We start from the raw sequence: 17,202 nt of genomic DNA, 5'->3' as shown, positions 1-17,202 counted from the left end.
GGCACCGGGCATCGGGTGGGGAGGGGCTGTTTTCCCCACCCCACTGCGCTCAGCACTACCTTGTAACCTGGCCCCACTGCCAGGTTGGCAGTGGGGCGGGTTACAAGCTGCTGCTGAGCACGGGGAAAAGTGGCCCTCGCCCACCGCGTGGCCAGCACCCCGTGCTGCAGCCACCTGCAGCCTGCCTGGGGCTTCTTGCGCCTGCTCCAGACAGCCCCGCGTGGGCTGCGAGCAGCTGCAGCAGGGAGCGCCAGCCATGCTCAGCACCAGCTCCTCTCCTGCTGGCAAGCAGGGGGTCAGGGCTGAGCGCTGCCCCCTGCCTGTACCACAGGGCTGGGGGGCATTGGGTGTGAGCGGGTGGGGAGCCAGCGGCAGCACAGGGCCCACACCAGTGTCCCGGGGCCAGTGCCAGCAGGGCCCAGAGCAGGGTGACAGGAGCATGGGGTCCCAGCTGGCAGGGGCTCTATGGAGCCAGGCCAGCTCTCCCCTCCCTGCTGGTGCAGCCCAGCCCGGCTCCACAGACCCTTGCCAGCCTGTACCGCACTCTGGGCCCCACCAGTGCTGGCCCTGGGACACTGGTCCCAAGACATTAGGACATTGGTCCCAAGATGGTGACCAGGGGGCGGGGCACCTGTCAAAGGGTGGGGCACCTGTCACGGGTCGGGGCTACCCATGTGGCCCTCAACAGCCTGCCAAAACTGGGTAAGCGGCCCTCCGCCCAAAATAATTGCCCACCTCTGGCCTAGACCCACTTAAGCTCAGGAAACATTAGACAAAAGCTTGCTCCCATAGAAAGGCTTATACGTGGTTTCTTATGGTCAATTTGACTAGCCATTAAATAAACTTATGTTGGATAGAGGTGCATCAATACAATGGACCAATACTGGATCGACACCAATATTAAGAAAATTGTCTATATCGGAAATCAGCGTGACGTGGCAAATAATTTGACTGATAAATGGCCCATGAATGAACATGGCCGCAGAGCAGCATGTAGGCAGTAAGAAGCACAGCCGGCAGTATGGAGAGCTACATGCAGTTGGTAAGTCTGCTGTGGTGGAAGGGAAGGGGTGTGGGGGGGTTGATCAACAACCCCCCGCGGTGAGGGAGGGCGTGGGGCTGGGGCAGGCGCTGCCAGGGTAGGGAGGCGGGCGTGGGACAGAGATGCGGCTTGTCCGGGGGGGCACAGGGAGAGAGGGCAGCTCCCGCCACTCATCCAGAAGCTTGTGGACTATGGGGAATTTTGGGGTGGGTGCAACCACCCCCCCATAATCTTCTCCAAGCACCACCTGCCCAGAGCACAACCCAGCCCAGCCTCCCGCCTGCAGTGGCAGCCCGCCCCATGCAGATCCAGGAGCACATGTCCATCCCCCCACCTCCCATGTCCTCCTGGGGTGCACAAAGCAGCAGGATCCATCTCCCCCCCCAGCCCCTGGTTCGTTGTTCTGGTGCTGATCCTGGGGGGAGCCAGGGAGCTGATCAGCACCAGAACAGGGGACAGAGTTCACTGTCCCTTATCGCTCCACACTGCCTAGGTTGACTGGGAGCAATTTGCTCCTGGTCACCATCTACACCGGTCACCAGGCCTGGGAAGCTCTCTGCCTCCTATCCTGGCTCCCAACATGGAGCTGGCTGCTCCTGGTTCAGTTCAATAAACCAAAATATTTCCCTTCAGGTCAAACTAACCTGAAAGTGAAAGCTTTTGTTATGATTTTCCCAACAGACATACAAAACTTGAAGCAAAAAACAGATTTTTAACATTCTAAATTTCCATTTTGCAGAAACTGAATTTCCCATTGTAAAACTCTTTGATAAAAAAATTCCTGACAAGCTTTATGTAGTATTGTTGTGTGTGTTCAAAGGTAATCTCCATCAGACTATAAAACAGGGGTGGGCAATTATTTCTGGTGGGGGGCTGCTTACCAAATTTTGGCAAACTGTCAAGGGCCCCATGGTAGCCCCGCCCCTTGACAGTTGCCCCGCCCCCTGGTCGCCATCTTGTAACCAGAAGTCCCACCCTCTAACCCCCAACCTTTGCCACCATAAATCCTTCCCCTTGCCCCCAGAAATACTCCTTTCGGCAAGGGGCTTTGCTATCTCAGAACCAAAATAATACCAAATAATATTCTAAAAATTGAATGTCTACAATATTGATTGATTTGATTTCAAAAAATATTTTTGTCCTAATTTATGTACATTTGTGTAGTGTATACAGAGGTGATTGCACAATAGCTTAAAATGAAGTCTTTCTATTGTATGTTGTGGGGGGTATGGAGGGGTATGTATAGGTTTGTGGGGGGTTGTGGGTGTGTGAAGTGTGGGGGAAGGTTTTGGGGGTGGATAGGTATGGGGGATGTGGGTGATGGAGCATGTGGGTGTGTGTATGTATGTGGATATGTGGGGTGTGGTTGGGTATGGGGTTTGTGGGGGAAGTGTGTGGGGGGAGGGTGGCTGGGGTGTGTGAGGAGATGTGGGGGTCTGCATGTATGGCAGTGCAAGGGGGGGTGCATGTATATGATGGGGTGTGGGACTAGCCCTACAAACGAACAGGAACACATACACACGCATGCACACACACACATGCACACACTCCTGCTCCGGGCCCCGGGGTACTGGCATGGACCCGTGCTCCCACAGTCCCACCATGCAGCTGAAAACCACATGGTGCAGGAGTGGCCAGCGAGGGCAGGGAAGCTGTAAAAGTGGCGGAAGGGGTGGGGGATGGCAGTGAGCAGGCACAGAGTACAGCAACAGCTTGGCAGGAGCGCAGGGCCACACCAGTGTCCCGGGGCCAAAGCCAGCAGAGCCCAGAGCAAGGAGCAGAAGCACGGGGCCAGGCTGGCAGGGGATCTATGGAGCCAGGCTGGCTCCCCCCTCTACCTGCTGGAGCAGCCCAACCCAGCTCCATAGAGCCCCTGCCAGCGTGGGCCTATGCTCCTGCTGCCCCACTCTGGGCCCTGCCTGCACTGGCCCTGGGACACTGGAGCAGACCCTGTACTTCCACCCAGCTGTTGCTGTACTCCATGCACCCATTCGGTGTCACCCTATTCCCTTCAACGCTTCCCTGCCCGTCTGCCAACTGGTCCAGCATCACACAGCTCCCAGCTGAATGGGCGGACCGCAGGACTCAGCAGCAGCTGACCAACCCTGAGGACTGGGGCAATCCCTGCAGCCTCCCCACCCCCCAACTCTTACTTGAATTTCCCTCCGATGAAGGAGTCAAGAACAGTCCCAGGGGCCCAGGCCAGAAGGCTCTGCTAGGCAGAGACTTCCTGTGGGGGGAGGAAGGCTGGGGGACAGGGCCAGGAAGACCTGGCTGCTGGGTCCTGCAGGCTTTCTCTGGGTCTTACTGGCCCTGGCTTCTGTCATCTTTGACAGGCAGCCAGGAACAGATAAATATTAATTTCCTAAAATTTTTAGGGGCCCCGCAGGTCAGATAGAATAGCTGGTGGGCTGGATTTGGCCCGCCCCTGCTATAAGAGCGTTAAATTAGGGGAGTTTAAGGGCTTGCCTTTGAACAATGTCCTTCCAATGGGGGGGGGGGGGGGGGTTAAATGCAAATAGTTTTATCTTCCTTTTTTCCACTGCAGGAAAGATCAGTGTATCTATATAATTTGTCTAATTAATTTCTAAATTCAAAAGAAAATATATAACTTTCTAGAAAACACAGATACATAACCAGTATTCTTTTTAAAGATAATTTAACATACTATTTGAAAAACATTAAATTATTTACTAAAAATGACCACTAATATGACATTTTAAATTATTTGATAATAAGCTTGGCAAACCTAAAAACCCATTGGAATTTCAAGTGTAAAGTATTAATTGATAGAAATATAGATTCTTACTTTTGAGTCCTTAGCATAGTAAAGGGTTCGACCTCTAAGTTTGAAATAGCGTTTCTTCCACCTCTGAAAAGAACTGGTTTGCTTCAATAGTAGTCCTTCCTTTATACTTGTCTGAAAAAAAGAGAAAAAATCAAAATGTAGCATACCAAGTACAAGTACATCCACCTACCTAGACCTGCAATACATAAAGCAATCTGAGTCTTGAAAACAATGTTCAAATTCCCAAATAAAGTTGAATATTAAATTTGCATACATTCATATTGGGTTATAACCACTACTGTCATTTGACAATCAAGATATGCAAACTTATTCTGTAAACAACAAAACTCAATAAAACATGTATTTTCAATCCAGCATGTGCAGAGCCAGCACCCGAGGGCCAACAACATGTGCGGCCAGAACAGTGGGCGCAGACCGAGGCAGGGCCTCAGGCCCCATCCAGCATGCAGGACTATGGCCTGATCTGATGAGTGGGGCTGGGACCATGTGCTGGATCCCAGCCACATGCCAACTGTACGTGCTAGTATCTGACACACAGCCCAACCACACACCATCTATTTGTCCCACATGGTCAGAAAGATTGGGCACCGCTGCAAAAGACCAAAACAAAATATTCTACTTGTACCTACTAATAAAAATATAAATATAAATATTATAAATGTGAACACCTCAGATAATGCACTTCACTTCATTCCCATGCAATGTAAATGCTTATTCATGAATGATGTTCTGAACTGATGTCAAAGCACTAGATTCAGCTGGTTCCACTGCAGTAGAATCCCTTGGTATAGAACTACATAACTTCCCTACAAAAACTAAGCTCTGTATAGTAAGAAAAAAATACACTTCTAGTTCTCCGGACTCTGAAGAAAACCTTCAATTGCAAACTGAGAATAGAGAAATAGGCATTAAAATATACTACTTGCAGACAAGCACCTTATGCCATTCCTTTTGTAAACCAACCAAATTCCATCTAAAAAATAGTTCAGTGTTTTGTCCCTTGTATTCTTATTGCTAAGCTTTTTGAGAACCTCACTCTTATGGTTAGAAACCCTTCCTCTAATCTTCAGCTCAGCTGGATATAAATTCTACAGTATTTTGTCAATATTGCTACCTACCTTAAAACTGTAAAATCAGCGGGAACATCACTTAATCTGCGTTTCCCTCCAACTCTTTGCTTTGCCAAAATTTTCAAAGGCCTTCCTATCCAACTGTCAAAACCTCCAGCTTCCTCTCTAAAAACCTGTATAAACCCAGATATACACAGTCTTTACAGTAGTATAGCCAATAAAATGCTGTTTTCCTTTAAATAGTTATCAGTGACATTTGCCATCAATTATTACCATATTTTCTCACTTACCACACAGATTCTTTTTTCCAAAAATCAGCTGCTTGAAATTGGGGTGTATGTTATAAAGTAAGGAAATACAGTAACAACAGTTTCTGCTGCTTAAGATTCTGCCAGGTGAAAGCAAAAGTAACTGAACACAATCCCCAAGGACAAGGGAGCAGACTTTGCTCCCTAGATGATGCTATTCAACTACTTTTTTTTCTTCATTCTGCTTTTCACAAACAAAATGCATGTTTTACTCTAGAGTGTGTTGTATATGAGAAAATATGGCAATTTCCTTTTCTGAATTAACAATTTAGCCCCCTTTAGAATTTTACACTTTAACCTACAAAACTAAAATTAATATACTACAAGGCATTATAACTGGATCAAAATTCAGTTTAAAAGACATTTCCTTCTTTACAAAATTAAGTGCAAGTCAATGCTCAATTACCCAAAATCTTTATTTAATTCTGCTTCTTCAAGGCAAGACTGTCATGAAAACGTCTGAGATACATGGACATCATCATGTTTGAAACATTGTAAGTACGTTCCTTTACATAGATGGTTTCTTAAATACTAAAACATAATCACTGAATGTTCCAAGACTAAGTTTTTGGGGACCTTGATTTGATTAGATCAAAGTGTTACTGTAATATGTATAAATAATACTTAAGTAGTGCCTGTCATCACTTGTCTTTGTCTTATCCCTCAGGTTATTCTCTTCCATCCTGTTTCTTCTCCCTTGAAGACATACACGGGAAGCAGACTTCTGTGCTGCTGAAACAACGTTAAAACATACCTTCTTTCAAATAAGCATTCTGCTCCCTCTGCTTGGGATCACAGGACTGGAAGAGACCTTATAAAACTATGTAGTCCAGCCTCCTGCCCACTCCTAACTAAACCATCCCAGGGGAGTGGCTGTCAAACCCGCTCTTGAAAATTTCCACAGCCTCTCTAGGCTTGTTCCAATACTCAACCACCCTCACAGTGAGAAAGTTTCTTCTTAATCTCCAACCTAAATTTCCTCTGTTGCATCCTGAGGCCATTGTTCCTAGTCATGCCACAACAGCCACACAGAATAATTTATCTCCATCCTCTTTGAAGATCATCCATCTATATGAAGACTGCTATCAAGTCCTCCCTCAGTCTTCTTCTCCACACTGAACAATGCCTGTTCTTGCAGCCTTTCCTCATAAACCATGTTTCCCAGCCCTCTGATAATTTTTGTCACTCTCTGCTAGACTCTTGCTAATCTGTTTGCATCTTTCTTAAGTGAGGCACCCAACCTAAATGCACAGTGAAGCAGCATGATAGGGAAGCAGTCTGTTCAGCAGAAGTACTGATATAAACCAGAATTTGACATAACAGAGCACAGCTAATAGCCTGATCCTAAAATAGATGGTGTTACAGATGCAAATGATTCTGATAGGACCGTGCCCTTATAGGCTTAATGCTAAATTGCAGATTTTAAAACAAAAACTGTATTTTAGTTATAAAAACATGCATGTCTATTTCTAGCTCAAACGCTAACTCTCTCTGTGGCCTCAACTATTTATACTGCCTGCTTCAGTTTCCCTCATCTTATCTTATCAGTTCATGTTTGTAAAGGTCAGAAAATGGAAAATACTATATATATACACATATGATATGCATTTAACTGAAAGAACAGCCTGTGTTCTTATTAACAAGGAGAATGAAGCAGCTGTAAAATACTGTAAAAGGAACAGAATTTTTACCACCACTGTGATTTAGTGAAAAAAACCTAAGGGCCTTCACAACTGAGCCAATATCTATTTTAAATTAATATTTACAGCTACTGTTTGGAATATTAGTGTACTTTGTATGTATCCTAGTCATGAGCAAAAAGAATTAACCAATTAAGTCAATCCTTCCCTTGTATGAGAAGGGCACAAACTACACATCTCAGAAAAAATTTTAAAAATAAATAAATACAGAAATGTATACAATTTTTGTAGAATAGTGAAATTACATTGCAGGCCTTGATCTTATTCCCAGTTGATAAAAACTCTTCTGTTGACCCATCTTAAATGGCTACAAGACAGGTACTCCAAGTATTGTAACCTACACCTACATGAATTGTGTAGAACATCCTAGGTATAGCTAGAAAATGACATAACTAGAAACAAAATGGGAAGCAAAATTTTAAAATCGCTCTCTCTTTTTAACCAGGAAGAGAAAACATGTTCTGTGCTAATTTGTGGTTTCTATACTAATAGTTTAACTTGTTTAAAATATAAATAGTATTGGAGGATGTAAAGAAGTTCACATAACAGCAATAAACACTGCCACAAACTTTTAATTATAGCCATTTGCAGAAAGAAATTATAAACTGAATCTTGTTTCAATCACCATTCTGTCTTTCAGGCTTTTTCATTTAGACTATTATAGTTTTTCTGTACACTGTTACACACGCTCTGGGGTGGGGGGAAGGAAAAGAGCAGCACTTTGATTAAGCCACTCTAAATAAAGCTCATTCAATAAGCTTAAGTTCATCTTTAAGCGTGGGGACACCGATACACGAGATGCAGGAGCTGCTGGAGTGCAGCAACTGCCATACTCCAACAGACTGAATTAATCGAGTATGCTCCAACGCACTGGAATTCCAGCACACTGGAGCAGTCTCGGTGCTTGTGTATAGGCGACTTTCCTTTTACAATATTTAATAAATACCACTGCTGACAAAAGAAGTCAGGGAGGTCTGTACTCAGTAGATAACAAACATATACAAAGCAACATAGAAGTTTGTGATTTCATAGAAAGTTGAAGAACTGTTCCATTACTTATACTCCACACTTTCTTTACAGACATTCTGAGCTTAGTCAAACAAGTCAGAAGCTACAAACAGAATCAAGAACAGCAACTGAACCTACTCAAGATCATGATATATATGAAAATAATAAACTTTCACAGAAACATGAATGTTCTAAATATATAAAATAATTAGAAAATAATAAGATGTTTCCCCAGCGTCTGGAGAACATACAGGGCATGTCTATATGATCATTTATGTGCAGTAGTTACTGTGTATTTAGTTTAGTACTTGCTTAATGAAGTATTAAGCTAAATGCACAGTAATTATAGTTACTGCGCAGTAGCACCAGCACATGGTTTTTTAGTGACACTTACTGCACAGTAGCCTAATATTACTGCACAGTAGCATATTAGGATGCTTTTTGCCCGGCACACTACTGTGCATTAAGTGTCTCATACAGATGTACCCCCAAAGAAGCTTTTACCGTCACTCCATTCTTTACAGGGATCAGGACTGGACGTCTCGTCTAGCACAAAAAATATCCTCCGAGCCTTTCCAAGACTGGAGTCACTCCAGTCTTTGTTCCTCCAGAACTACCTGTACACTTCCCTGCCTGACTCCTCCCAGGGAAGCGTACAGATATTGGTTCCGGAGGAACAAAGTCTCCCACAGGAGAGATCTTCCTCATTGAAAAGAGGAAAATCTTTCTCCCAGAAGCAGCAGGAGAAACTGCACTAATATACTAATACACTCCGTTTCTAGTGGAAATGTCATTACTCCGCTAGAAATGTAATGCCTGTCCGTATCCTCATTTCCTTTTGCTGCAGATTTAAGTTATAAAATTTAATCTAATTTAAATCTACTTTTGGGGTTTGACTGCATTCCAAGTTTATATCAACTTTACCTCCACTTTACTAGAAGATGCATACATTTCTAGATGCATCAATCATATCTTAAATTCCATTTTCTATTTCCTTTTTTAAAAATCTACTCTCATTTTAATAAAAATGTTAATCCCACAGTAACTCTTTGAACACAGCACCTCTTTCCCACGGACCTGACTGGCAGTTGGAGAGAAGGGGGAAAATTTTTATCAAATTTATTCTTGATTGCCCAAATTTGTTCTAAGTGTGAAGGGAAACAACTTACTTGATATAACAATAGTAAAATATATTAGAGAACTGTGCAATACTGAAAAAACACTGTATAGCAATAGGCTGAAGACAGAGCTGAAGAATTATGGATTGTGCTTTCTCCTTTTTTAAGTTCTTCTACTTTATGTAAACTAGCATGAGGAGCAGATTACACTAAAAATGTTTGTTTAGCCCTAAAATATGCCATTATACCACACAGCCCTGTGAAGACATGCCAGTGCTTTCCAATCTGTGGCCACAGAGTACATCCTGGTAAGTCTGGCCAGTAAAAAAGAATGCCAATTCCCAAATAGTTTTGTTATTTCTTTTATTCTGCGTCTGAGACTGAAACTTGAAGTTTTAAAACATTCTTTTTAAGAGAAAGTGAAAGAACATGCACTAGAGCAGGCGCACATCCCAAAACAGCTAATAGCCTACCTTAGCATGAGGAGGATCACTCCATTTACTAGAAGAATACCTAATCATTAGACTATTCTTTGTCTCCAGATTTCACCTTGGACTTAAACCTTCCCAATGGAAATACCATAGAGACACATTCATTCCTGGAAATAGCTTTTGTTTCAATAAATCAGCATTTTCTGATTTAAAAAAAAACAAAACCATTTTGCTAAACAATTCCAAACCATTTCCACTTACAAGTAGTCAGTCCAGAGCTGACTGGTCATACAACAGAGGCTCTATTCATTATTTCCATCTACTTCATTAAAAGGAGAGTAATATATTACCAGAAGGGTACTTAGAAGACCTGGATTCTTTGTCCAGTTTGGTTATAGATTTCCTAGATGATCACAGGAAAATAAGTTATTCTTTGTGCTTTTGTGCCCAATCTGTAAACCAGGTGCAATACAATCCCTACATCCAACTAAGTGCTGATGTTGCCTACTCTCTCAAGGTTATCAGTATTTAAAATCCTCAACTTTTGGGGTCATTCTAATTTTTTTAAACAAATCTCAGTTTTCATTACAAATAAATAAATAGCTTCTAACCTTCATGGTTGTAGAGAAAATGTAAATCATAAGGCTCAAAAACAAGAGACTAAAAACACTTAATCTTATCATTGTAAGTCAATAGCATTGGTTTAAAGCAGAAGTCATCAATGTTTCCTACCACTGCGCTGGAGTGACCCAGCTCAAGTCTGAGACAGGCTGGCACAAGGACCTGGCCATTGGTGCTTCTCATCACCCAGCTGCAGTGCAGCACAGGAAAGCTCCCAGCCATGACACATCACAGCGCAGGCAAAGCCCTGCCAGCAAAACCCCAGCTCTGAGGGCCAGATTCAAAGTTTTGTGGGTCACCAGTTCCTGATCCCCCATTTAAAAGTTCTGAGGCCGAATTCACGTCTTTTTTTAAAATTTGTTGGGGATGGAAAAGCTGAAAGAGGAATTACACAACTTCATGGTCCCTTCCTTTGTGTTTTCAGGACAGAGGAAAAAAGAAGGTTTGAAGATGAAAGGGCTGCCAATCTGAAAGCCTCATTCAGCTCAGTGCCATCCTGCACATCACATAAGGATGGAACAAATCACGGTGAACCCTCAAGCAAGGCTGCAGTGCTGTAACACACTTCTTGGGTAAATGACCATACAAAGCCTTCTAATATTGACACACTATAATTAGCACTTATTCAGTAAATGTATATTGTATACATGGCAGTGACTAAGGGATCAGCTCAAATATATCCACATGATTTGGGATGTATTCTGGTTTACTTCAGTTAATTAATTTAGTATTATAATCTTAAGAACAACCTAATTCATGGGGAATCCTTTGACTGCTTTTAAAATATAATACTTGCTCCTTACAAGTTGATTTGAAAATCCTGAAAAACTAAATAAACCCACATGGAGAACAATTCATTAATCACCATTACCTGAAGCTCCTGGTTCTGCAAAATATCCATGTCACAGCAAATTGTTGTTTTTTTTAATACAGACAGCTGGTTACAGCTATGGTCAGCCAAATTCTGATTCACAGTTAATAAATCATGCTGTGTTTGATACCAGATTCTTGCTAGTTCAGACAGTGAGATTTATCCAACCGAGAAGTTCTTCTTTTTTTTTTAATACCCATTCATTACTCAGTCACCCATTACACAGTACCATCTTAAACTCAATTCTAATGATTGTATGCATTATATACATAAATATGTTTTGAAGAAGAGAGGTTGGATTCATGCTAAAAGAGAGGATGTGTACTCAGAAGATCTGGATTCTGTTCCCAGATCTGCTACTGATTTTTTATACAATGCAACACAATTTATTTATTCTCCCTGTTTTGGTTCTTAATCTGTAAAAAAAAAAAAAAAAAAAAAGGATAATATTACCATACTTTAGGACAGTACAGTACTATTTTTTTAAGTGCATTAAGAATCTTGGTTAGACATGGTAAAAACATTATTTCTGTACTATGGTCATATACCTGCTTGTCTTCATTTACTTATTTTGGCAGACAGACCAAAGGTTTTTTTAAGATGGATCATCATTTCCTTTCATTATAAGGCCACCAGACAAAAGCATCAATAGAATGGCAGAACTCAACAGAATGAAAAACTTAAGCTAGTACCTACATTCAGTGACAGGACAGAATCTAAGGAAACTTTGCTTAGAACTTTGGCTACATATACATATGCAAATAATCTGGGAGAATTCTCCCAGGTTTGTTCTCCTAGTAGAAAAAAATTGCCCAGAGCCCCATGTATAGATATTCAAATACTGAGGCCCTAAAGAATGGAGAGCTTGCAGTACTGATGTTTTACACCCAGGGATGGCCCCTGTGCACACATCTCAGTATGCTCTGCATGCTCCCTTAGTCTGCCTAAGGACAGATGATAAAAGTGCACAGGGCAACCCAGATTTGCTAATCCAGACTGCTCATGGTCAACCTGCATTTCCCTGCAGCACAATATGGGGACCATGAAGAGGGCATGTTCTGCTTCCTGCTCAAGCAGCAGAGTCCAGTGAACAACTCCCAAAAGGAGAGGAATGGGGGAAGGGAATGCTGGAGGACTATGTTCTCTTCTAAGGAGCTGTGGTATATACAGACATTCACACTCCCAGGAGAAACTCTCTTCAGAGTGATTTAACCTTGGTTATTTATTCCCAGGTCATTTTTCTCTTGAAGCTGTGTGCGCCGGGTCAGACCCCGGGTCGCTTTCGTCGCTCTGCACGTGGGCTGTGGCCAGCAGCCCAGGCAGGCTGGGTCGGAGAGGGCGGGCACCGAGCTAGAATTAGGCACAGACACGTAACGGTTGATTTTAAGATTATTTTACTTACACTGAGATGGTCATGGTGTAGGCTGAGAACTTGCTTGAGTTGTGGTTACAATAGAAAACATGAACACACGTGGAGGTTGCAAGGCTCCACGCAGACAGAACACGAACAATCACGTGGAGCTTGCTAGGCTCCACGCAGACAAACTCCGGATGTCCAGGACAAGCGCGCATAAAACTCGTCGTTACGTCTTATAGTTGGCTCCGTTCGAAGACGGGAAGAGGTGGGCGGTGGATCAGGCCGCCAAACTCCTCTGAGCGACACACAGGGTTTCTATTACCCTGCCGCGCACACCCAAAGTCCCCATGAGATGGATGCGGAGTCCTCTTCGGCTTGGACGGAAACTGCTCAAGCCTCTTATACGGCTAGCAGGCCAATCGCTAGCCGCCACGTGTGAATAATTTAGAACTAGCCAATTGCGGGGCACAAATTTGCATACGACGAGCGGGAAATCTTTGCACTGTGCATTTCTGTGTTGCAAAGGGAAATGCACCCTGCAAAGATCGCTGCAAAGTGGCGGGAACACTCCTTTGCATGCGGGTTCTCTGCGCAGCAGAACTCCTCCTTGCAATGAAGCTGTATACCCACGGGGATAATTCGAGTGCCGAAGCACACACAAAAAAAAATCAGACCTTTGGGTCATGACAGAAGCAGCCATTTTTACTGTGGGAGAAAAAAGCTAAACATCTATACACTTGTGGTTTCTCCTGTGAGAGCAGCAACTCTCCCAGGAGCAGGTGAATGTCCATATAAGGCCTTTAACTAGTAAAAAACATTTCTAAAACAAAGCTTTAATCTTCTCCATGTTCCTCATTGGCAGCTACAATGGAACAGGAACTCTCAGCAGTGAAAGCAGGTGTGACAGCACCACCACCTGACCCCTCTTGGAACCATTCCTGCTGCAGAGTAAACAGAACACAAATATTGTCTTGCCCTTGTTCCTACACCCATCTGCCTATATTATAACTTCTTTGTATTTTAAGCTTTTTGGAATTAGGATTTTTTCTTATATGCTTGTACTACTGCTTGTAAGTTTGCATTAATTAACAGCAACAACAACAAAACACCACTTGCACAGAAACTACACATTAACCAAAATAGCAAAAAGCATATAGTGCTAAATAGCTCTAAACTGGCATGAATGCTTTTCAGTGCTCTTCAGCTCTCCTAGCTGCAGTTGAGACCACTCCTTTCAAGTTCTTCACAATAATGAACTCACATGGCTATATCTTTCTTCTCTGGTATGGAATAAATGTGCCTCAAACCATTCATCACACATTCAAATAAAAGTAATATCACTTGTGTGCAAGCATATAATCAAGTTAATAAGCAAGTTTCTTTAGATAACTGAATTTTCAGAGATACAGAGAGCATCTACACGTGACACTACATCGCTGTAGCAACATGCTACGGTGACTTAGTGCTGGCAGGCACAAACCATGACACCGATGATACGCTGCCATAGCAAAGAGTTACCTTATTATAGCATGTCACTCAAGCAATGTAGCGTCTAAAAATAACTGCACCAAAAGGAAGTACTAAATGATGACACAGTAACAACACCACCATGTAGACACATTCACAGTCTAACAAATATATAGTCTCTATCAAATCAGCAAAATAATAAAACTAAAAGCATACACATGCAGCTTAGAACAAAACCATATGGGCTGAATAGTTGATAACTTTGGGCAGGGGGCTGGACTCGATGATCTTCCGAGGTCCCTTCCAGCCCTAATGTCTATGAAACTAACACCATAAATTCAGTGAAACTCAGCAAAGCATTGGGCAGGGCATATGTCCCTAAACTATACACAAAGGAATCTTTTTCATTTTTGACCGATTCTAACAAGACTACAGTAGAAATGAACAAAGTCTACTTGATAAGCTGGGGAACATGCCATTTCATCATGGAAAGGACAAAAATTCTGTCAAGAAAATACCAAGAAAAAAAAGGAAAGGGGAAAAAAAGGAACTATGAGACATCAAAATCATGCCAATGAGGTTTGTACAACTACTGTAGATGAACATGTTAAGAGGCACACATTAATTCTAAACAGTCTGTTTAATGTCCTTTATATTAGGATAGTTCCTGTTTCCATATAAGACTTCATACTTGAAGTTCTTCATGACTATGAACTGCCCTCAAGTACTATATTCTTCACCAATAGCACTTAACTCAGGGTGGATTTGATTTAAATCAAATTGAGTCAAATCACTGGTCAGGAAGCCTCGATTTAATCAGTTTTCTACAAAAAGTGCATTCTTATTGTTTGTTGTCCTTTATTCATTTAACTTCTTGAAACTTTTCACTTTTAGAGAAAGGTAAAGGCTTTACTGTGTACAAAAACTTGCAGAGACAATAGGGCTGATGTGTGGGTACTCAGCAGGGATCCTGGTTTTTTCCTATAAAAAAAAAAATCACAAATTCTCTGACAAAAAAAATTAAAAATTTAAAAAAAATTGCAATTCTCTGATAAAAACCCCCACATCATTAATAAAATTAAAAGCCCCCTGCAGCCCCCCCAGCTCTGCTGGTGCCCTTCACACACCTCCCCAATGCCTCCCCCGCCCTGCCCCCACAACAGCCCCCCCTGCCCTACTCATGCCTCTTGCACCTCACCCACAGCCCCTGCCCCCAAAGCCAGCCTGCAGAGCTCTTTGCAAAAGCAGGGAAACTACAGGTTTCTTTGTTAAAAGGAGAACTCTGCATTTTCTCTGATAAAAAGGGGAAATCTGTGGTTTTCTGTGTTTTACCATGGGAAATGGAGAACCCAGATCCCTGGTATTCAGGCATGTTATCAACAGGGATCCTGGTTTTCTCTGATTAAAAACTGCAAATTCTCTGATTAAAACCCAAAATCCGTGATAAAAATTTAAGGCCCCCCACAGCCCCTCCCTGTGCTGCTGGTGCTCCGCACTCCTCCCGACAGTCTCAACAGCCCTCCTGATGTGTGTGTGTGGAGGGGGGGGGGGAAGGGGCAGGGGAAAAGGAAGTTGCTGGGGGACTAGATCAAGAAGCAGGGGAGTGTGCCCCTGTGCCCACTCCCAGGAGCAGGGCCAGGGGATGAAGGCAGGGGTGCCACTCTGTGGGCCACACACATACCGGCCAACCTGACAGAAGCTTCTGTTCGCTCACAGAGGCCGCCACTGTAACTCTGCCACTGCTCCCTGGGCTACCATCCCAAGGCCACCTGAATGGCTTTGTGGGCAAGTGGTGCAGGACGCAGCAGCAGCAGCGCGATGGCAACCACTGTGTGCAGGCCACATATGTGCTGCCCAGCTGGGGGGGGTGAAACGGGGGGCTTGCATTCAGAGGCATGCCCCGCAACCAGCTGCACAGCTCCACGGTGGCGGCTGCATGCAGGGTGGGCGGGGCTTTGTGAGCAAGCACTGCCACCCCAGAGCCATGCCCTTCACCCCTGGATCCTACAGGTAAGTGGGGCTTGGGGGCTGTGGGGCAGAACTGGGGAAGATGACTGGGGGCTGAGGGAGCAGGGGGTGCTGCTGGCCCCAGGCAGCACATCGCAGCTGGGAGCAGGGCCAGGGGGTGAGGGCAGGGGTGCCCCTCTGCGGGCAGCTTTGCAGGCAAGTCATACAGGGGGCAGCGTGGTGGTGCCCACCATGTGCAGGCTGCACACATGCCGCCCGGCCAGCTGCCCAGGGGAGGTGGGGGAGGGAGACTGGCATGCAGCCAGAGCACAGCTCCATGGCCGACGCTGCAGCTGTGGTGAGGGATAGGGGCAGCGGGGGCAGGGGCTTGGCCTTGCACACGGCACTGTCGCTTACCTGGAGGCCCGTTATGGCAGTGACGGCCGCTGCCTCCAATACCTCCCACTGATGCCGTGGAGCCATGCCTGGAGCTGTGTGGCTAGCCACCAGGCAGCAGCAGCAGCATAATGGTGGCCGGGCAGCATGCAGCCATCCCTACCACCACCCCACGCTGCGCCGCTGCCGCCAGCCACACAGCTCTAGGCACAGCTCCGCAGCAGCAGCAGGAGTTTTTGGAGGCAGAGGCAGTCACCGCTGGCATGGGCAGCTGCTACCGCTTGCCTGTGGGGCTACACATGCCAGCAGTGACTGCCTCTGCCTTCAAAACCTCCCGCTGCTGCCATGGAGCTGTGCTCAGAGCTGTGCGGCTGACAGCAGCAGCGCAGTGCGGGGTGGTGGGGCTGGGAATGTCTGCATGCCGCCCGGCCCACCCCCCCATGCCACGCCACTGCTGCCATCTTCCCCAGCCCTGCCCCACAGCCCCACTTACCTCCATGCTCCAGGGGCGAAGGGCGAGTGTGAGCCTGAGCCTGGTCCTGGCTGCCTCAGAGGCTCAGGCTCCACCCTCTCCGGCCAGGGCTGGGGGTTTCCCGCCCTTTCTGCAATTGGTTCCCGCAGGCTGGAGCTGTGCCAGCCTGCAAGAGCTCTTTGCAAAAGCGGAGAATCCGCAGATTTATCTACTAAAAAGAGAAATCTGCGTTTTCTCTGATAAAAACAGGGAATCCATGATTTTCTCCATTTTTCCATGGGAACCGGAAAACCTGGATCCCTGGTTATCAATCATCTCCACATACTGCTAACAAGGATGTTATCTATGGACACAACAAACTCTCCCTATATGCCTGAAGAAGAGTGTTTGTGCCCAAAAGCTTGCAACGAACAATCTTTTCAACTATTTAGTTGGTCTAATAAAAGATAACAGATCACCCAAAGAACCCTGTCTGCCTATGATCTCTGGAGACACAAATCCACAATTTGAAAACTGAAACCAAGCATCATGGAGATACTTAATGGGATCTTCTAGACTGAGCACTGAGTCCCAATTAGGGAAAGT

General features: G+C 44.7%; 1 protein-coding gene across 2 annotated transcripts in view; it reads right to left on the bottom strand.

Annotated features, from left to right (window-relative positions):
* DGKH (diacylglycerol kinase eta) overlaps positions 1 to 17,202 on the bottom strand; it is a 268,186-nt gene that overhangs the window by 116,311 nt on the left and 134,673 nt on the right. For both annotated transcript variants that reach the window (XM_019500513.2, XM_019500512.2), the window contains one exon: positions 3,852 to 3,962. In XM_019500513.2, the coding sequence (XP_019356058.1) occupies positions 3,852 to 3,962 (111 nt within the window). The remainder of the gene's footprint in view (positions 1 to 3,851; positions 3,963 to 17,202) is intronic.

This window comes from Alligator mississippiensis, chromosome 1 (genome assembly GCF_030867095.1).
Source record: "Alligator mississippiensis isolate rAllMis1 chromosome 1, rAllMis1, whole genome shotgun sequence".
Taxonomy (NCBI): Eukaryota; Metazoa; Chordata; order Crocodylia; family Alligatoridae; genus Alligator; species Alligator mississippiensis.
This window is presented reverse-complemented; position numbering and strand designations above follow the sequence as displayed.